General features: G+C 34.7%; 2 protein-coding genes across 4 annotated transcripts; both read left to right on the top strand.

Annotated features, from left to right (window-relative positions):
* Positions 1-950: 950 nt before the first annotated feature.
* On the top strand, positions 951-4,430 carry LOC125469545 (beta-glucosidase 12-like). 2 transcript variants are annotated; one of them, XM_048566946.1, is made up of 13 exons: positions 951-1,183; positions 1,374-1,449; positions 1,620-1,678; positions 1,816-1,891; positions 2,023-2,100; positions 2,260-2,347; positions 2,450-2,705; positions 2,869-2,984; positions 3,070-3,287; positions 3,382-3,413; positions 3,508-3,610; positions 3,781-3,889; positions 3,974-4,430. In XM_048566946.1, exons 1-13 carry the CDS (start codon positions 1,004-1,006, stop codon positions 4,200-4,202), a joined length of 1,620 nt encoding a protein of 539 aa, XP_048422903.1. In that variant the 5' UTR covers positions 951-1,003; the 3' UTR covers positions 4,203-4,430. The 2 variants fall into 2 exon arrangements, with proteins under 2 accessions (XP_048422903.1, XP_048422904.1); XM_048566947.1 differs by having other exon boundaries at positions 952-1,183; positions 1,374-1,443.
* A 14,467-nt stretch (positions 4,431-18,897) lies between these two features.
* LOC125468229 (beta-glucosidase 12-like) lies at positions 18,898-22,374 on the top strand. Of its 2 annotated transcripts, none has more exons than XM_048567488.1 (13): positions 18,898-19,128; positions 19,319-19,394; positions 19,565-19,623; positions 19,761-19,836; positions 19,968-20,045; positions 20,206-20,293; positions 20,396-20,651; positions 20,815-20,930; positions 21,022-21,239; positions 21,334-21,365; positions 21,460-21,562; positions 21,733-21,841; positions 21,926-22,374. In XM_048567488.1, exons 1-13 carry the CDS (start codon positions 18,949-18,951, stop codon positions 22,152-22,154), a joined length of 1,620 nt encoding a protein of 539 aa, XP_048423445.1. In that variant the 5' UTR covers positions 18,898-18,948; the 3' UTR covers positions 22,155-22,374. The 2 variants fall into 2 exon arrangements, with proteins under 2 accessions (XP_048423445.1, XP_048423446.1); XM_048567489.1 differs by having other exon boundaries at positions 19,319-19,388.

A 22,374-nucleotide genomic window follows, 5' to 3' on the forward strand; every position in this document is an offset into this window, starting at 1 on the left:
AGATATTTAAAATGGTTTATGACCGCACGATATATAATGAACGGACACCATTTAAGAATTTCCGGAATCCAAACAAAGAGGATCCGGAGAGGATCCTCATTCCAAATCTCTAATCATGTTGAGTAAACTACATTTTCACACCTCATATATGGGCTGATTCTTCAAAATAGATCAAGAAATTTCAATTCTCACATTCACCACGTTGAAATATTGAAATTGTATTAATTTATGTATTGGTCAAATAAATTGTATGATAATTTATTAAATTTGGGCATTTTCAAAGGAGATGTCTATTCTAAGGAGAATGTTATGTAATAAAATTTGAAAGTAGATATAAGTTTTAATCGATTTGTCAATTCTACATGATTTAACATAAAGATTATGTGCTATCAATTTTGACATATAAAATGATCCGGCGAGGTCGGATTCTAACTTTTCTGGTCCATTCCATGGATGCGCGTACCGCCATTGCTTGTAAGTGAGGTCCCAACTGGATAAAAAGTCGAAAGATGAAAAAGTATCATATCTTATAGTATCTTGAACTGCGTTTCTCCATTTTTCAATTTTTTTATTTTTTTTTTAAATATTTGTCTTTACTTAAATCCATTCCTTGATATATTTCCCAAAACCAATCCACCAAAGTTTTACGTTACATACATGCTTGAGAAATTATTTACTTATAAAAATATATATAATATTGCAAACTTATTCATATTTAATTATTATTGTTACAAAAGTATATTTAGTTTTTTGTATAAATATGTATTATCCCAACAGTATTCATATTTAATTATTATTGTGACAAAAGTATATTTTGCTTTGGACTTTTAAGTGGTCTTCACTTTTTTAAAGCCTGCACGTGTTTATCAAATTTTAGTAAATAAATGCTTATCAATTATTCTCACGTTTAGACGTGGTACGCAGCCCGCTATATAAACCCCATGCAATATGCGGGGAAGAACCAACCTAGCTATCTCGATCACCAAAACCCCTCCAGTTAACTATGGCAATGCATGATTTAGGCTCTTTGCTCTTGTGTGTCTTGCTACTCAATGGCTTTGCATTGACAAACACCAAAGCTGCTAAGCCAGATAAACCCATTGTCTGTAACTCACTTGACAGGACCAAGTTTGATGCTCTAAAACCAGGGTTCGTCTTTGGTGGATCTACAGCAGCTTACCAGGCCAGTCCCTGCTAGGGCTTAGCTATTTAATTACCCTTTAATTAATTTGAGTTTCATATAATCACATAGGTCTAATTTGATTTCAATGTCAGAAAAACTATAGCATATATATATGCACATGCACATTTCAGTTTCATTCCAAGCATGAATATTGACATCTTCAGTTTGAATGTGCATATGCATATTTCAGGTAGAAGGTGCATGGAACGTAGATGGTAGAGGACCAAGCATATGGGACACCTTCACCCACGACCATCCAGGTTATAGTCTTCTACATATTATCATCAAATACGCTCAGACATGTAGTATATGTCTGTATATTTTTCGATACATACGGACTATACATGCACTACATGGACATATATAATAGTTCTCATTCAATGATTCCTACCATCTTTATGCTCTAAATAATAAAAACTTTTATGGTTAATGACAGAAAAAATCGATGATCGCAGCAATGGAGATGTCGCCATTGATCAATACCACCTCTATAAGGTTGTCAATCAAGGAATAATATTATTCTCCAAACCCTAAATTCCCACTATGAAGTTGAAGAGCACATTGAACATGAGATCCTTAATTAATTTTTAGCTTCTTTCTTATAATTATGTATGCCTTTCTTGTCATTACAGAAAGATGTAGCAATTATGAAGGATATGAAGTTGGATGCTTATAGGTTCTCTATCTCATGGCCCAGATTGTTACCAAGTAATGCTGACATCCGCTTCCATATACTTGATTTGGGACCAATTACTTCATGGATTAACCTGTTTTACTTAATTCGATTTCGATATATAGATAGGTATTAACTCACATGATTATTTTGTTCTAATTATTAGATGGCACGCTAAGTGGGGGTGTCAACAGGAAGGGAATTGAATACTACGACAATCTCATCAATGAACTCCTTCGCAATGGTGACAAAGCTACCTAATCTCATATACCATCCCTCCCATCTAATCTCATATATCATCCCATCCATTAATATATAATTAGAGTTTAATAACGTGCCCTCATAAAACAATATTGAATCAAACTATTATTTTTTTTTTTCGTTCCGATATTGTTATATATAGGCATACAGCCATTTGTGACAATCTTTCACTGGGATGTTCCCCAAGCGTTAGAAGATGCATATGGTGGTTTGTTAAGCCCTCGTATTGTGTAAGTAAACAAATTTTATCCTAAGTGTAATATTGGTCATTTGCTTAATTAAATAAAAACGTACCACATCTAACAAAAATGTTTTGAAATTTGGACACGCAGCGATGACTTTAAAGACTACGCAGAACTTTGTTTTTCACTTTTTGGTGATCGAGTGAAGCACTGGATCACATTGAATGAACCATATACCATCAGTAACCATGGTTATACAATCGGGATGTACGCACCGGGACGATGCTCTGCTTGGTATGACCCAACCTGCCTTGGTGGAGATTCGGCTACTGAACCCTATTTGGTAACACACTACCAACTCCTTGCTCATGCAGCTGCTGTAAAAGTGTACAAAGATAAATTTCAGGTATAATGAATTAAGTAGTTAGTTCCCTTTTTTTTGGGTCTGAAATCTCTCTGAGTCACTAGTATTAGGTTCCACCACAAGAGGAAACCTTTTGTATAGCGAGGTAAACAGTTTGGAGTTTGTATGGTACTACATCAAATCATTTTCTGAATTTTCTTTGTAGGCATATCAAAATGGGGTGATAGGAATAACACTATTGTCACATTGGTTTGAGCCTGCCTCAGATGCAAAGGAAGATATAGATGCTGCAAATCGAGCTATGGATTTTATGTTTGGATGGCAAGTGTATTATTAATTTATAAATCAAGTGGGTTACTTTTTATGACTTATAAAGTTGATTATTGGAATTTTCACATCTTTGTAGGTTTATGGATCCAATTACAAGAGGTGACTACCCGTACAGCATGCGAGGCCTTGTTAAAGAACGATTGCCAAAATTCACGGAAGAAGAATCCAAGATGTTAACTGGGTCTTTTGATTTTGTTGGATTGAACTATTATACTGCTCTATATGCAACTGATGTACCTAAGAATTATTCTAAACCTGCAAGTTACTTATACGATCCACATGTTATTACACTGAGTGAGTACAAATGGAAACCTTTTATCGACTAATTAATTAATATCTTAGAATTATTACATTCTAATATTGATCGCATTCATATGTGTTATGGCAGCTGAACGTGATGGCATTCCTATTGGTCCTCAGGTACGCATCAAATTTTAGGTTAAGTTATTTGTGTTTGGAGGATTAATTTTATACAATTCCTAACAATCTCAAATATCTTCAAATGGTATTACAGGCTGCTTCAGACTGGTTATATGTTTATCCGAAAGGAATTCACGATTTTATACTCTACACGAAGAATAAGTATGGTGATCCGATCATTTACATTACTGAGAATGGTAATTGACACTTTTAAGCCTCACTTAATTTCACTTTTTAATTTCTGACTTATATATGTATATATTGATGTAAAATACAGATGAGTAATTCCAAATCTAAATTTAAAACCAACTACATCTCTCTTTTTGAGAGAAAGTACTAATTACATATGTACTGAATTATATTGCAGGCGTTGATGAGTTCAATGATTCCAACTTATCACTAGATGATGCCCTCCATGATCCCAATAGGATTGACTACTACAATCGCCACCTTTGTTACGTTCATGCAGCAATCAAGTAAGTTCTTGTTGAAATACTAATTAGGACTATATTGCATTTTATAGTGATATCAAGTCATCATTTATTTATTTTGCGGTGCAGGAAGGGTAGTAATGTGAAAGGATACTTTGCATGGGCAATTTTAGACAACTTTCAATGGAGTGAAGGCTACACAGTTCGATTTGGTATTAACTATGTGGATTTTGACGGACTCCAAAGGTACCCAAAAAATTCGACCCATTGGTTCACAAATTTCCTCAAGAAGCGCAAAGGAAGTTCAAATATTTTGGCCAATAATGTTGGAGACACTGATTTTCTCTATCAATTGTAACTTCAAATGATGAATGTTGTGGGGCTTGTTTTTAGTTTTTTCAACTTCACTCCTTCTGATTTGGAATAAGTTGCAACAAATCGTTATGAGTTTGTTGTATATGTTATTAGTGTGTGTCTCTCTATATTTGTACTACCATTATGGCTAGTGCCTCTGCCGCGGTTGAATTCCATATGAATGTAATGTACTATTTATGAAAATAAATGTTTTTGAATGTTCAGTATTCAATTAAACTGTACACTTACCCTCAGTGGCCTTCGGCCAAAAAGTTACGATAGATAATCAATGGCCTTAAGCCACATTACACCAGCTAGTGATTCCTTAACCAAAATATACTAAGGGTTCGTTTGGAACTGTTTAAAATGGTTGAAAGTGTTTCTAGTGAAAATGTTTTTGGAATCAATCTTTAGTAAAAATGCAAGTGAATCATCGAAAAGCACTTGAAGTGTGGGGGACCATAATTTTCTAAAACCATGACACATGGCACCTGGGTAGCAAAAATGATCAAAATGCTCATAGCCCATGAAGCATAGTCCTACATTCTTAGTCTAACATACTAGGGTTAAGTCCACTGAAGATATTACTTGCCAACCAAGTTTGAAAACCCTAATTCAAGTCAAATTAGGATATATTGGGAAATAGGCAAGGTAATCCTAGGAAGATTGGATATCTTATCGTAGATTTCCTCATAGATAGTCCCCCAATTTAATTAGGATTACTTTCCCAACAAGAACTCTCAAGACATCTATAAATACTCTAACCAATGAAACTAAAGATAATGCTCTGCAACACGCATATTCTGTCATATTCACCACAGTCTACTCTTAGACACGTCCATGGAGAACTAATCTCCTTAATGCCCCACCATAGCATATTCGTCAAGAATGGTTCACGATATATCACCCATCACACCATTCTTTCTTGGATGATTTTTAATAGAAAATCGACTTTGCATACGAATTTGGACACAAGTCTAGTTGGACACAAAAGCTAAGACACTGAAAATTATAATGTTGAACTTTCATAATTTTCTACACGATCAATCCTTCCAATTTTTCAATTAAAAACAGGCAAAATTGCATTTTTATCAGAACTGCACATCTAGGGAAAAACGAAAATTTCAAAGGTTTCTCAGTGACATGCCATATACACTTGGAAAGATACGATGCAAAGCTTCAATATTCTTATTTTTCCAAATTTTCATAAAATAGAACAATCCCAAAATTGGCATGCTAAGCAGCTGGGCGGTAAGCCAGCCAAGCAACACATTGGAGCAGCACTTCCAACTTGACATATTAAATTGTACCTTCTCGAAGCAAACTAAGTTTCTTTTTATACACCATCATGAATATGTGGATGTTAGCATTCTGTAGAATTTTGCAGAACTCAATTTCGAGCTATGTGGGAAACGTTATTGTCGTTTGACCATTAATATCCTCTGCAAAATTCTTCAAGTTCTTCCCCGAACTAATATTAAACGACGCATAACGTGCCGCAACAATCTATGAGTTCATGACACACACAGTCATGATCAAGTTAATGATTAACCTGAGGGTTAACCAATTCAAGTCCGCTCTGACAAGCTGAAAGCAAAGTCGCTCGCAAAGCACTGCGTGACAAATTCACACTTGCCCTCTTCCACTACTAACTTGTAATGGAAAAGGACGGGGGGCATACTACATCAAGTAAGAAGAAAAAAATTCATGAATCTGAACGAATCCTACATCACATGGCCATTATGGATTTGGATTTCTGCACATGAAGAAGTCTGAATTGCATATTCCTCCAACTTACTCTAAAACTATCCAGAGTAAGGTAGACCGAAATAAGTGCGCCTCCGCAAGAAATGAAATATGATGGTACATATAATCCTTGGTGCTTACATAATTTTTATTTTGTGAGTTTTCGATTGCGAAGCTTGTATTCGCCTATAAAAAGTTTGATTAAATGCCCAAATGAAATCACATTTGAATTGTGATTCAACTCATTGCCTCTATTGCTTCACTTCTTATTTTTTGAAATTTTTGTACTTGGTTTTCTATGTGGTTTTGGTTCTCACATTTAAGTTGAATTCTTTGTTCGTAGTTGCAACATTTTCTTGGGGTTACATGTCAATCAGAGATTCAGAACTCGTTCCTTCAAAGAAGCAATCAACTTTCGGATTGAGAGTTTATTGTTATCGAATATCATCACACTTCACGACTATGATTCTATACTTGTTTGGATTTTGTCAACACCGCACCGCTATGAGCATGAACACCATTTCATCTCTCTGTCTTGCTCTTCAATTGCTTTGAATTTTGAACTTCATCTGAACTACTGTTAGGATATCTTTTGGAGGGGATTATACAAAGAAAACCCAACTCATGCATTGGGTTCTCATGCCTTTTGATTTTCTAGTCATTGTAATTAAAGATTAACGATTAGAACGGCTGGAGTATCCTAGAACTTTTGTTGGATCTGTTTTTGGTGCATGTTCAAAATGCAGTTTCATCATCGTGACTAAAGCGTTGCTTCACACGAAAATATCCGTTGTTCCTGTTGCATTCCAAAGTTGGATGGCAGTTTATGAGATGTATCGATCTATTTTATCTGAATGAATAATGTTAGGTTAATGTTGAATGATTTATCCGAATGAATTTGGCTTAGGATTATTTATTTTGCCAATAAAAAATGGAATATTTTGTTTCAAATTAAGTGGATGTTTGTTGCTTACTTGCTAACTATACGTATGGGTGGGTATGCTACAGTTTGACTAGTTCGCTTAAAAATCATAAAGTGAACTGAAGTCCCTCTAGATACCAAACAAATTCATATCCGATATAGTCGTTTCTGTTTGGACTTTGCTAGTTGATATTTTTGGGCGTTAAAATCATAAGCCTATATCCTTCAAACACCAGCAGCAAACTACAAAACTAATAAGCCTATAGAGTTCTCGGAAATAAAAACAAGCATTTTCAAATGAAAAAAATAAAGTTTTACAATTTTGGTTGCAAGTGTTAGAACTATTTAATATTTTCGTATTAAAATTTTATTTTGTTAAAAATGGCTTTCACAGTTACTGTGTTGAATTTTTTCGAAGGAGAATCATGAGTACATTTTTTCTTTCTTTCTGGGAAACGGAATGATGAGCTCTTTCTAGAAAGAGAAGTAATGTAATGGAACCACTAGTGAGTTTTGGAATCCATGTAAGGATGTTGACTGGATTGTGGAGGCTTAGCGATGCTTAAAAAATGAGGGTCTATCTTTATATATATATTTTTTCTTACTTCTTAATTAAAAGAATGAATTAATGGTAGCATTTAAGGCAACCACAATTGAGAAGGTTATCTTAGAGATTTTATATCAACTTCTTTTTTATTTTTTTTTTTGGTATTGTGGAAAATATGTACTCTTGTTTATATATACATAAACTGTAGTGGAGAGTATATTCTATCCTTTAATATTTCAAATCCCACAAATTATGGATTTTATTTAAAATCTCATTAATATAAACAACTACTGACACACCCCGACCCGGAATGTCCACTTAGATTCCGAATTGAGCTATGTTGGCCAACACTTTGAGGGTGAAGAAGCCATAAAGTGTATTGATGTCGAAAATGTTATTAAATTTAAACCTAGAAGTGGCTAAATGTAAAAGTGCGCTAGTGAGCGGGAATGAACCCATTTCACACGTGATGTCAGAGTATAAGTAAAGTACAATAAAGTAGGATGAGAATTATACCGTTGAAGGTAATCTTCAATACCAATGTTTGCCAAGAATCCTCATCGATACGAAAGCTCAGCTTCTAAAACTTGGAGGGGTGAAAAATAAGGGTGAATGAGCCTGAAAATAAAGTTTTAATAAAACCTTTCTGAAAACATTATAACCCCTTACCGTAAAACAAGTATAGTTTTCAAAATATACATACTACGTATAGTAAGAAAATACTTACCGTAACTTGCAAAATCACAGGAATTCAATACGGCATGATAATTTGTAAATAAGTGCATGACGTCAGTAATTGTATAATCTCACATAAGCAAACATATCATATCGAGTGCTCATCGACATGTGTTCATGCAGAGGTATTTTGACATCAATAAGACTGGGTGTAACAATGATATACGCTCTAGTAGTACTATCACGTGAAGACTGGCGTTATGTGCAGCACATATGAGTCAGAGTTGGCTATTGTAACCTGTACGACATGACTGGCACCTACATGTGAAAGCCTGGCCCTGGCCCGGGCGAGTACTAATACCGGTGCAGCAAACAATGAGCAGATAACATAAATATAATCATGGCATAGTGATTCGATAATTCTAATCAGCATATAATATTTGCGGTCGTAAATATAATTAAGGCATCCCACACATACCTGTGCATCTCTTGGAAACTAATAAATATGTATATACTATATAAAAGAAAAGACCCACTCACAGTTACTTGCGAGGTTGCAACCGTTCGAACTGGGCTAGCCAGAGTCTCCGATAGTAATCGCATCTAAGCATAATATTGGAACCCATTAGTAAAACTCTATCAAAATGTTTGAATTTGGGGAAACAGACGGCGGATTCGGAATCAGCTTGTTGAAATACGTTAAGAAGGGTCCCAGGAAATTTTTGTAAAAGGTCAATGAAAGGTCAACGATCAACCCTAAAAAAAGTCAACCGGGATCCCCGCTGGTCAACCACTTTAAAACTTTGGAATTTCACTAAATGGGTGTCAACAAGGGACTTAGGACATCGAAATTAGCATAGGACGGTTAAAATTTAACTAAATGGGCCCTAAGTGGCTCACAAAACAATCCAAAATATCATCTAAAATGGAATTACCAACTTGATATCGGTATTCAATGTTTCGTGAAATTTTAACCGTAACTCTGATCTCGATTCCGTTTGCGCCTATGTATTCGTACTGTCGAGGACTTCGAGGATACGCTAAAATAGTAGCTTGTACACGTCCCAAAAAGGCGGTCAACGAAAATCGACTATCTCTATTGTAGGGGCATTTTCATGAATTCACACTTTTAAAATTAATAAAATCGTAGAATTAGGGACGGGTTGTCACAACTACAAATTTCAATTTTTCCTTCTTTACACTTTCAATCCAATTGGGACCGTATGTGCATGCATGCATGGAAGGGACAAGAAATGCTAAAGTATTTCAATGAATGTTATAATTTGATAAAAACCTTCAACAATATTTTGCCATTGATCATCTTCTTGCTAAATGTTTTCTAAAATATGTTAACACCAAGCAACACCTAGTTATTGAACTCCCAATGAACTACATATATGCGCATGAATGCTTTCTTAATCATATCACCTTACGAATAACTATTTCAAGTTCAGTTTAGAAGTTTTAGAATCGAATTACCAATAAGGTTTTCCAAATTTTAAACTGCAACCTGAATATTAAATATTTTTTCCATTCCCATGGATTGCTTCAATCGATGAAACTGGCATAATCCAGACAATGGGTATAGCGAGTAGTAGAAACTAAGATTTTTTTATCACGTTCAGATTACTAATGGGCACAGTGCCCGTGATTGATTGCAATTTACCATAGACATCAACCGTGGTAGATGAGCTTTTTCTTCTAGTATTCTAAGCTTAGATCGGTGTATGTTTTTACAAATTCATCTTGTAACTTTTGTGCTGTATTGATTGGAAATAATTTTCTCTTGATTGTTTTAGTATTTTATTCAGGGCACTTATTTAGGAGAAGGATTTGCATAAAAATGGAGGTGTCTCAAAGTAGTCATGCAAATGAATGTACAAAAGATACAAGGCATGGTGGCCTACTGGGTTGAGAAAAAAACAGTCACATTGGGGCGTCCGTTTCATATACGCTTCTCTTCTTATTTGGCGGGGTAATGCTCTACATGAACCATTTCTAATTATGGCACTGCTAGCATACAAGTTGAGTCATACTAGCATAACAAAGTATAACCAAAAAGAAAAATTGTCGATACAACTACAAACTAAGGAATACATTTTCATCGACTCGTTTCTAATATATATTGAGTTAAAAGTTGTGTTTATCATAAGTGATCCTATAAGACCTAATACTTAAAAATCTAAAACACTCAAATAATAAAATAAATCTAAAATACTAATATTTTTCAACAGTCCCATCAAACTCAAGGTGATAACGACATGAGTTTGACAACAAGCAAATGCGAATGCATACTTTGTTATCATATATGGGAGGCAAGCATATTCTATTTGCACTCTTCAACATATAGATTTTGTAAGGTCAACATACACTTTGCACCATCTTCAAGCAAACATATTCATGTAGATAGATGTTGGGAGTATAGAAACGAAACATATGAATGTTCTCCGCCACTGAACGAACAAGATCACATATCACAAGTACAACAACAATGAACATAAATCAAATGTATCACCACATATACAACATTGGAAACTCTAACAACCATTACTAAGCGTCACCAATCCAAGCAGTTAAGTAATTGCGATAAACATTTGCAATAGACTCTATATACAGACCCAACAACATCATCCTTCACACGTCACCCTTATACACCCCAATAAGAACAAATACTTTTTTTTATCATCAAAACATTAATTTTTTTTTTTCATTTCCTTTTTTTCTACTCTTTTTTTCCATTTCTTTTGTGGGAACAAGTGGAAGGGACTTTATGTGGGTACAGCTAGAATATAATAATGGGTACAAATGAGGTGTGTCAGCATACCTGGTGGCTGTGACAATGCAAAATCGAATTCATGCTAGGAGGATCCTTGTCGGATCCTCTTTGTGAGGATCTTGGGGATCCTTCAATCACATTTGTTCATCGTACATCGTGTGGTTATAAATCATTGTAAAATTTTTATTTAAAATTGAATGTAAATAGTACCTGACAAAAACTAGCTACACGATATACGATGAACGGATGTGATTGGAGGATCCGACGAGGATCCTCTCTCAAATTCATGGGCTCATCCGATCACGACACAGGTGGTTAGATCGCAACACATATGTGAGTTTGATCGGGCAAAAATGACTGCAGTGGTTCAATGTGATCTCATTTTGTGGTCTAGAAACAAGCAGTAATGGTAATTGGGTTCGTCGGAAACCAGTTGCTATTTGGGTTTCTGGTTGCAACAATAATGTGTAGATGGATTTGCATTAGCAATATCTAGGCAGCGTAACATGGACTACGACAAATATAGTGGGGGTTGAGCAGTGCAACCATAAGTTAGTGGGAATGGTGGGTGACACATGTTGGAATCCCACATTGGTGTGGGTGAAATGAAAATGGGAGTTTAAATATGATTTCCCCACTCTAACTAATCTCAAGACTTTTTGTGATAAAACCCCACACATGACGGATTGGGCAAGTGGCAAAGTTGGGACAGTATCGGTGTTGTTAGAGTGGGATGCCCGCCGATCCAAAAATCCAACATGCTATTAGAGCGAAGGTTCGGGCCCCGTGCAAGCCAATGAGCTTAGCCCCAAGAAGGAAACAAGCCGTGATTCTTAACATAGAATGAAGGAAACAAAACCAGGATTCCTAACATAGAGCCACCCTTTGAGTTCTATTGAAAGCAAGTATGAACTCTTAACATAAAGCCAACCTCTGAGTTTCAATTGCTTATGTGTGGATCTCCACATGTGAACAACTGAATGGGGTTACACGTGAGGGAGAGTGTTGGAATCCCCCATCGGTGGGTGAAAAGAATAATGGGGATTTAAATATGATTGCCCCACTTTAACTAATATCGAGGCTTTTTGTGATAAAGCCTCACACCTGACAAATTGGGTTGGTGGTAAAGTTTGGGACAATATCGGTGTTATTAGAGTATAGCCTCACGGGCATGTCGATCAAAAAATCCAACAATACCCTAGAAAACCTAATACTTGAATTATGTAAAATGCCCAAACAATAAAATATACCTAAAATTAATGCTAATATTTTCCAACAATGTTTTCTCTAAACACGCGGGACTCGGACAACTTTAATATTATGACTAACTACATTTTACACCCTACAAGTTTGAGGTGATTTGCAAACTTAACCATGATGTTTCAATCTTCTCATATTGCACCATGATGTTTTCAAATCGTATTAAATTTACACCTTTTGTTTCTCTGAACATCTAATCCTTTATTAAATTGATGAGTTTTTTTTTTAGTCAATGTGGTGCAAATGTGTCTTAGAGCATCGATCTCCAATGGAGATTTCAAAAGAAAATTGTCAAATGCAAATTTGAAGGCCTATGTACCAATGTCAAATTTCATTTTGCTCCAACCCATATCTTTTATCTTATTCAATAAACCACTCTTCAAAACAGATCAATCAAAGCTAATTTTCATGTTTTATGACTGATGCATTACTAGGACTCAACCACAAAACATTTATTAAAAAAAAAAAAAAAGAAATTAAATTTTTTCATATGTCAAAATTTACAGCACACAATTTCTCCTTGTCAGATTGACAAATCGGTTGAAACTTCTTCTACCTTCAAATTTTATTACATAACATTATAATAGACATGATCTTTGAAAATGCTCAAATTTAATGAATTATCATACAATTATTTTGACCAAGTACACAATTTAATACAGTTTCAATATCTTATAGTGTTGTAGGTGAGAATTGAAATTCTTGATTTATTTTGAAAGATCAGCCCATACATGAAGGTGTGAAAATGTAGCTATCTCTTGAGATTAAAGATATGTACAAGAAAGGGAAGTTTATGTACCATAAAGAGCAATTTCCCTCTATCTCCTTTCTATAAGCATCCAAACCCCATGACAAGTGAAATCCATCCGCAGCCCATCACAAGTCACAATCCTAACCCAATAGGGACAATGACAACCTTGATGTAACTCCATTTTTCATGTCAGCAACTCATCAACTTTACTGGAAAAAAAAAAAAAAAGAAGGGAAAGAGAGGGAATCAGATTCTTTGCATGAACTTCACACATGGAGTAATAGAACTGACATCCACGTTGAAGAAAAAATTGTGGTGGCTAGTGATTTAGGGGTTGTAAATACGTGGTGATCCATATCGGTAGTGCGAGGTTTAAAGTCTGTTGGAAGAGGGAAGACTTTAGTTGGCAACGGATTTTTCAATCTAAGGGCATCTAAGTCTTTGTGCACACTAGATTTGGCTAGATTTATAATTATCTGAAAATGCTAGGAAAAATGTCAATATAGATGGCTTCAAAGGGGTTAGTTTTTAAAACTAATTAAAGCATTGGAGTGTATGAGAAATGACACAACATGAGGAGGAGATAGAAGTTCCTTCCCAAAAAAAAAATGCCTTAAGAGAGAAGATTGCTGGCACTCTTTCTGGTATTATCACTGGACAATACTTGGGTACTGGTCGATCGGTACCCATTTTAACTGACCATTTATGTGGCGTATTTTAAGGCATCTGTCACTTTCACCACTTTTGCTAACTTTATAACCAAATGCAAACCAATCCTTTATACCAAATACGAAACATAACTCTTCTTCTTCGATATCTGCAAGTCTTCAATGTCATGACTATGGTTTCTTCTTCATCCCGTCTTCTCTCCTCCATCTTCCCTCCTCCGCTGACCCCATCCCCGCCCAGTCCCTCTTCCAACAGTGGATTCCACCGTTGCAGTGAGATTGATGGCGACGAAATCTGAAGCTATGTGGGTTTGACGAAGATGCCGCCGACTTGCAGCGGCAAGGATTACGAATCGTCGACGGTAAAGGACTCGACATCATCTTGGCGAGTGAGATCGAGCTCGGCATGGCTGTCGAGGACAAGATTGGTGAAGTGAAGTCTATGACTCGTATCTTTAAGATGATGGCGGAGCCGACGAGGTCATGGTGGCTGGCTATGAGGATCTTCGCAGACTTGTTGGAAATGAAGAAGACTAGTGTTTGATCACGGGTTTAAGGCACGGATATGTGTTTGGTTACAGAAATGACAAAAGCACTCGGATTGACAAATGTCAAAAAAAGTTTAGGCCACACGAATGATCAGTGAAATTGGGTACTGACCAGTATGTACTGAAGTATTTTCCTTATTCACTTACTAAAAAGAGAACACTAATGTTACTAATTAGGCACACAAACTGACCATACATTTTGCAACCGTTAGACCTACATGTATTAGAGAATGTATATTATTTTTTTTTAACAAAAAAAATATTATTTACATTAAGGGAGAAGGGATGAGTTTAGCTCCACAATGGGCTAGCAATAATGTGATTCAAATTTGCTTTTGGCGAGAATCAAACCTAAGACCTCTCACTTACAAGTTAAGAGAAATATCACTAAATCATAATACTAAGTAACTGTATTAAAAAATGTATTAGCAATGAGGTTAATTTTGTACGTCTAATTAATACCTTTATTACTAAAATAGCAAATGGTTTATTTCTCAATTATTTTAAAAGTTTTTTAAAATTCTAGTCAATTAGGTATATTATAGAACTATGAACTTTAACTTCAAAAAATAAAATATATATAATTTTCTCTTCTCTCGTAATTGCCACTGAAATTACTTAAGCCGAAAACTTTTCTCGCTTTTCTCTTTTTAAACTCTTCTGACTTCATCTTCCACAAGCCACCTGGAGGAAGAAAAACCCAGCAAAACTCTCCTCCCTCACTTCCAAATTGCTACTGATATCACTATCCCTCGTAAACTTGGGTTTGTTGATTAATTGGTAAATATTGTATATGAGGTAAGAAACAAAAAAATTTGAATCTCTTCATTGCGAAGCGATATTAATTTATTCTCCATTGGCCATTGTATATATAAACTATAAAGTGGCCTGAATGCATTATATGCACTATTTTAATAATATATAATTGATATTGCAGTTTTCTTTTCTGCACACTTTGTTCTTTGGTAGCGTGGGAAGTATGAACCAAAAACAAAAAGGAAAAGAAGATTTCGGGATTTCAAGATTACCGAAAAACGAAATCTGAAAACCTATCCCATACCGAATATTTCAGTATTTTTCGGTACGGGATTACCAAGTTCGGGAAAATTTCGGTTTGAGATTTTTCGGTTTGGGTTTGGGATTTTTCCGGTTTGGTTTGGGATTTTTGAGAATTTTTTTCATCCCTAATCCAGGTTATAGTCTTCTACATATTATCATCAAATACCCTTATGCATGTAGTATATGTCTGTATATTTTCCGATACATATGGACTATACATGCACTACATGGACATATATAATAGTTCTCATTCTATGATTCCTATCATTTTTATGCTCTAAATAATAAAAACTTCTATGATTAATGACAGAAAAAATCGATGATTGCAGCAATGGAGATGTTGCCATTGATCAATACTACCTCTATAAGGTTGTAAATCAAGGAATAATATTATTCTCCAAACCCTAAATTCCCACTATGAAGTTGAAGAGCACATTGAATATGATATCCTTAATTAATTTTTAGCTTCTTTCTTATAATTATGTATGCCTTTCTTGTCATTACAGAAAGATGTAGCAATTATGAAAGATATGAAGTTGGATGCTTGTAAGTTCTCTATTGTTACCAAGTAATGTTGACATCTGCGTCCATATACTTGATTTGGGACCAATTACTTCATCTATTAACCTGTTTTACTTAATTTGATTTCGATTTATAGATAGGTATTAACTCACTTGATTATTTTGTTCTAATTATTAGAGGGCACGCTAAGTGGTGGTGTCAACAGGAAGGGAATTGAATATTACGACAATCTCATCAATGAACTCCTTCGAAATGGTGATAAAGCTACCTAATCTCATTTACCGTCCATCCCATCTAATCTCGTATATCATCCCATCCATTAATATATAATTAGAGTTTAATAACGTGCACTCATAAAACAATATTGAATCAAACTATTAATTTTTTTTTTCGTTCCGATAATGTTATATATAGGCATACAGTCATTTGTGACAATCTTTCATTGGGATGTTCCCCAAGCATTAGAAGATGCATATGGTGGTTTCTTAAGCGCTCGTATTGTGTAAGTAAACAAATTTTATCTCAAGTATAATATGATCATTTGCTTAATTAAATAAAACATACTACATCTAACAAAAATGTTTTGAATTTTGTAACACAGCGATAACTTTAAAGACATGTTTGACGGTTGTGATCTCGGATTATATACAAACATCTTTTGTCTCGTTATTTAATTATACACACACATTTGCAATATTATATATATATTTTTTATAGGTAAATAAATATTTCTCAGGCATGTATATAACGTAAAACCTTGGTAGATTGGTTTTGGGAAATATATCAAGGAAGAGAATTAAGTAAAGAGATGTATTAAAAAAAATTAAAAATTGAAAAGTGGAGAAACGCAGTTCAAGATATTGTAGGGTATGATACTTTTTCATCTTTAGACTTTTAATCCAGTTGGGACCATACTCCACTAGCAAGCAGTTGCAGTACGTGCATGCATGGAATGGAGAGATTTTTTTAATGTGATTAGAACACGGAGTGATATATCATGTGTCATTATACAAATTGTGAGATATGTGAGTTAAAAATTTAAACATTAGTTCTGCTCTCTCAGGATATGTAATCTCATTATGTATTTCTCAATATAGTAATTATCGTATTTCATTAAAAACATGGATATTTGAGAAATAAACCATTTGCTCTTTTAATAATTGAGATATTTAGACAAATAAAATTAACAACATTATTACCACACTATCTAAAGGAGAATTTGAGAGGTATTTGTTTGATTTTCGTCAAAGACGAATTTGAACCATACTATTACTAGCCTAGTTTGAGGCTTAGGCTCTTAGTTCACTCCCCAATTCCCTTAGTGTAGACAATATCGTTTTTTCAAAAAAATACATCTAGGCCCAACTATTGCAAATACATGTGGTCAGTTTGTGTGCCTAATTAATAGCATTAGTGTTGTCGTTTTAGTAAGTAAATAATTCTATAGAGTGCTAGCAATCTTCTCCTTAGCCTTCTTGTTTGGGAAGGAACTTCTATCTCCTCCTCATGTTGTGTCATTTCTCGTACACTCCAAACAATACTTATTAGAGAAATTTTAAAAACTAACCCCTTTGTAGCCATCTATATTGGCATTTTTATCCTACCATTTTCAGTTTCTTAATTAAAAATCTGGCCAAATCTAGTGTGCACAAAGACAAGATGCCCTTAGATTGAAAAATCCGTTCCAAATCAAAGTCTTCCCTCTTCCAACAAACTATAAACCTCGCACTACCCATTCGAATCACCGGGTATACAAAACCCCGGCACAAAATCACTAGCCACGACACTTTTTTCTTCAACGTGCATTTCAGTTCTATTACGCCACGTGTGGAATGAAGAATCAGATTCCCACTCTTTCCCTTCTTTTTCTTTTGGTAAAGTTGATGAGTTGTTGTCATAAAAAATGGAGTCATATAAAAGATGTCATTGTCCCTAAGGGGTTAGGGTTATGTCTTGTGAGGGGATCCCATCTCTAGGGTCTCCACAATTTGAATCCAGATGGAATCCCATCTTCGGATGGGTGTCACTTGCAGTGGGGTTTAAATGCTTTTAGAAAGGAAAAAGAGAGAAAAAACTCTTCAGCTAGTACATATCTTTGTATGAGGATCATCTCCGGATCCTCTTTGTGAGGATTCTCTCCAGATCCTTTTTGTGAGAATCCTAGGAATTCTCACATCGTGTTCGTTTATTGTATATTGTGCAGTCAGTTTTCTTCAAGTACTATTTTTGTTTAATTTAAATTAAAGATATTTAAAATGGTTTATGACCGCCCGATATATAATGAACGGGCACCATTTAAGAATTTCCGGAATCCAAACAAAGAGGATCCGGAGAGGATCCTCATTCCAAATCTCTAATCATGTTGAGTAAACTGCATTTTCACACCTCATATATGGGCTGATTCTTCAAAATAGATCAAGAAATTTCAATTCTCACATTCACCACGTTGAAATATTGAAATTGTATTAATTTATGTGTTGGTCAAATAAATTGTATGTTAATTTATTAAATTTGAGCATTTTCAAAGGAGATGTCTATTCTAAGGAGAATGTTATGTAATAAAATTTGAAAGTAGATATAAGTTTTAATTGATTTGTCAATTCTACATGATTTAACAAAAAGATTATGTGCTATCAATTTTGACATATAAAAAAAATATAATCTCTTTTATTTTCATAAAAAAGATCCGGCGAGGTCGGATTCTAACTTTTCTGGTCCATTCCATGCATGCGCGTACCGCCATTGCTTGTAAGTGAGGTCCCAACTGGATAAAAAGTCGAAAGATGAAAAAGTATCATATCTTATAGTATCTTGAACTGCGTTTCTCCATTTTTCAATTTTTTTTTTTTATTTTAAATATTTGTCTTTACGTAATTCCATTCCTTGATATATTTCCCAAAACCAATCCACCAAAGTTTTACGTTACATACATCCTTGAGAAATTATTTACTTATAAAAATATATATAATATTGCAAACGTATTCATATTTAATTATTATTGTTACAAAAGTATATTTAGTTTTTTGTATAAATATGTATTATCCCAACAGTATTCATATTTAATTATTATTGTGACAAAAGTATATTTTGCTTTGGACTTTTAGGTGGTCTTCACTTTTTTAAAGCCTGCACGTGTTTATCAAATTTTAGTAAATAAATGCTTATCAATTATTCTCACGTTTAGACGTGGTACGCAGCCCGCTATATAAACCCCATGCAATATGCGGGGAAGAACCAACCTAGCTATCTCGATCACCAAAACCCCTCCAGTTAACTATGGCAATGCATGATTTAGGCTCTTTGCTCTTGTGTGTCTTGCTACTCAATGGCTTTGCATTGACAAACACCAAAGCTGCTAAGCCAGATAAACCCATTGTCTGTAACTCACTTGACAGGACCAAGTTTGATGCTCTAAAACCAGGGTTCGTCTTTGGTGGATCTACAGCAGCTTACCAGGCCAGTCCCTGCTAGGGCTTAGCTATTTAATTACCCTTTAATTAATTTGAGTTTCATATAATCACATAGGTCTAATTTGATTTCAATGTCAGAAAAACTATAGCATATATATATGCACATGCACATTTCAGTTTCATTCCAAGCATGAATATTGACATCTTCAGTTTGAATGTGCATATGCATATTTCAGGTAGAAGGTGCATGGAACGTAGATGGTAGAGGACCAAGCATATGGGACACCTTCACCCACGACCATCCAGGTTATAGTCTTCTACATATTATCATCAAATAAGCTCGGGCATGTAGTATATGTCTGTATATTTTTCGATACATATGGACTATACATGCACTACATGGACATATATAATAGTTCTCATTCTATGATTCCTACCATCTTTATGCTCTAAATAATAAAAACTTTTATGGTTAATGACAGAAAAAATCGATGATCGCAGCAATGGAGATGTCGCCATTGATCAATACCACCTCTATAAGGTTGTCAATCAAGGAATAATATTATTCTCCAAACCCTAAATTCCCACTATGAAGTTGAAGAGCATTTTGAACATGAGATCCTTAATTAATTTTTAGCTTCTTTCTTATAATTACGTATGCCTTTCTTGTCATTACAGAAAGATGTAGCAATTATGAAGGATATGAAGTTGGATGCTTATAGGTTCTCTATCTCATGGCCCAGATTGTTACCAAGTAATGTTGACATCCGCTTCCATATACTTGATTTGGGACCAATTACTTCATGGATTAACCTGTTTTACTTAATTCGATTTCGATATATAGATAGGTATTAACTCACATGATTATTTTTTTCTAATTATTAGATGGCACGCTAAGTGGGGGTGTCAACAGGAAGGGAATTGAATACTACGACAATCTCATCAATGAACTCCTTCACAATGGTGACAAAGCTACCTAATCTCATATACCATCCCTCCCATCTAATCTCATATATCATCCCATCCATTAATATATAATTAGAGTTTAATAACGTGCCCTCATAAAACAATATTGAATCAAACTATTAATTTTTTTTTTTCGTTCCGATAATGTTATATATAGGCATACAGCCATTTGTGACAATCTTTCACTGGGATGTTCCCCAAGCGTTAGAAGATGCATATGGTGGTTTGTTAAGCCCTCGTATTGTGTAAGTAAACAAATTTTATCCTAAGTGTAATATTGGTCATTTGCTTAATTAAATAAAAACGTACCACATCTAACAAAAATGTTTTGAAATTTGGACACGCAGCGATGACTTTAAAGACTACGCAGAACTTTGTTTTTCACTTTTTGGTGATCGAGTGAAGCACTGGATCACATTGAATGAACCATATACCATCAGTAACCATGGTTATACAATCGGGATGTACGCACCGGGACGATGCTCTGCTTGGTATGACCCAACCTGCCTTGGTGGAGATTCGGCTACTGAACCCTATTTGGTAACACACTACCAACTCCTTGCTCATGCAGCTGCTGTAAAAGTGTACAAAGATAAATTTCAGGTATAATGAATTAAGTAGTTAGTTCCCTTTTTTTTGGGTCTGAAATCTCTCTGAGTCACTAGTATTAGGTTCCACCACAAGAGGAAACCTTTTGTATAGCGAGGTAAACAGTTTGGAGTTTGTATGGTACTACATCAAATCATTTTCTGAATTTTCTTTGTAGGCATATCAAAATGGGGTGATAGGAATAACACTATTGTCACATTGGTTTGAGCCTGCCTCAGATGCAAAGGAAGATATAGATGCTGCAAATCGAGCTATGGATTTTATGTTTGGATGGCAAGTGTATTATTAATTTATAAATCAAGTGGGTTATATTTCCTTTTTATGACTTATAAAGTTGATTATTGGAATTTTCACATCTTTGTAGGTATATGGATCCAATTACAAGAGGTGACTACCCGTACAGCATGCAAGCCCTTGTTAAAGAACGATTGCCAAAATTCACGGAAGAAGAATCCAAGATGTTAACTGGGTCTTTTGATTTTGTTGGATTGAACTATTATACTGCTCTATATGCAACTGATGTACCTAAGAATTATTCTAAACCTGCAAGTTACTTATACGATCCACATGTTATTACACTGAGTGAGTACAAATGGAAACCTTTTATTGACTAATTAATTAATATCTTAGAATGATTACATTCTAATATTGATCGCATTCATATGTGTTCTGGCAGCTGAACGTGATGGCATTCCTATTGGTCCTCAGGTACGCATCAAATTTTAGGTTAAGTTATTTGTGTTTGGAGGATTAATTTTATACAATTCCTAACAATCTCAAATATCTTCAAATGGTATTACAGGCTGCTTCAGACTGGTTATATGTTTATCCGAAAGGAATTCACGATTTTATACTCTACACGAAGAATAAGTATGGTGATCCAATCATTTACATTACTGAGAATGGTAATTGACACTTTTAAGCCTCACTTAATTTCACTTTTTAATTTCTGACATATAGATGTATATATTGATGTAAAATGTAGATGAGTAATTCCACATCTAAATTTAAAACCAACTACATCTCTCTTTTTGAGAGAAAGTACTAAATACATATGGAATGAATTATATTGCAGGCGTTGATGAGTTCAATGATTCCACCTTATCACTAGATGATGCCCTCCATGATCCCGATAGGATTGACTACTACAATCGCCACCTTTGTTACGTTCATGCAGCAATCAAGTAAGTGCTTGTTGAACTACTAATTAGGACTATATTGCATTTTATAGTGATATCAAGCCATCATTTATTTATTTTGTGGTGCAGGAAGGGTAGTAATGTGAAAGGATACTTTGCATGGGCAATTTTAGACAACTTTCAATGGAGTGAAGGCTACACAGTTCGATTTGGTATTAACTATGTGGATTTTGACGGACTCCAAAGGTACCCAAAAAATTCGACCCATTGGTTCACAAATTTCCTCAAGAAGCGCAAAGGAAGTTCAAATATTTTGGCCAATAATGTTGGAGACACTGATTTTCTCTATCAAGTGTAACTTCAAATGATGAATGTTGTGGGGCTTGTTTTTAGTTTTTTCAACTTCACCCCTTCTGATTTGGAATAAGTTGCAACAAATCGTTATGAGTTTGTTGTATATGTTATTAGTGTGTGTCTCTCTATATTTGTACTACCATTATGGCTAGTGCCTCTTCCGCAGTTGAATTCCATATGAATGTAATGTACTATTTATGAAAATAAATGTTTTTGAATGTTCA

Source organism: the organism of the source record quoted next, unplaced genomic scaffold (genome assembly GCF_019419815.1).
Source record: "Pyrus x bretschneideri cultivar Hongxiangsu unplaced genomic scaffold, Pyrus_bretschneideri_v1 Contig44, whole genome shotgun sequence".
Taxonomy (NCBI): domain Eukaryota; kingdom Viridiplantae; phylum Streptophyta; class Magnoliopsida; order Rosales; family Rosaceae; genus Pyrus; species Pyrus x bretschneideri.

Excerpts from the sequence above, each read along its gene's own strand:
- LOC125469545 (XM_048566946.1), top strand. The coding sequence starts at position 1,004 with ATGGCAATGCATGATTTAGGCTCTTTGCTCTTGTGTGTCTTGCTACTC. Across the intron at positions 1,450-1,619 it reads CCACGACCATCCAGGTTATA|AAAAAATCGATGATCGCAGC; the intron begins GTCTTCTACATA and ends GGTTAATGACAG. Across the intron at positions 3,890-3,973 it reads TACGTTCATGCAGCAATCAA|GAAGGGTAGTAATGTGAAAG; the intron begins GTAAGTTCTTGT and ends TTTGCGGTGCAG.
- LOC125468229 (XM_048567488.1), top strand. The coding sequence starts at position 18,949 with ATGGCAATGCATGATTTAGGCTCTTTGCTCTTGTGTGTCTTGCTACTC. Across the intron at positions 20,046-20,205 it reads CAATGAACTCCTTCACAATG|GCATACAGCCATTTGTGACA; the intron begins GTGACAAAGCTA and ends TGTTATATATAG. Across the intron at positions 21,366-21,459 it reads GCATTCCTATTGGTCCTCAG|GCTGCTTCAGACTGGTTATA; the intron begins GTACGCATCAAA and ends ATGGTATTACAG.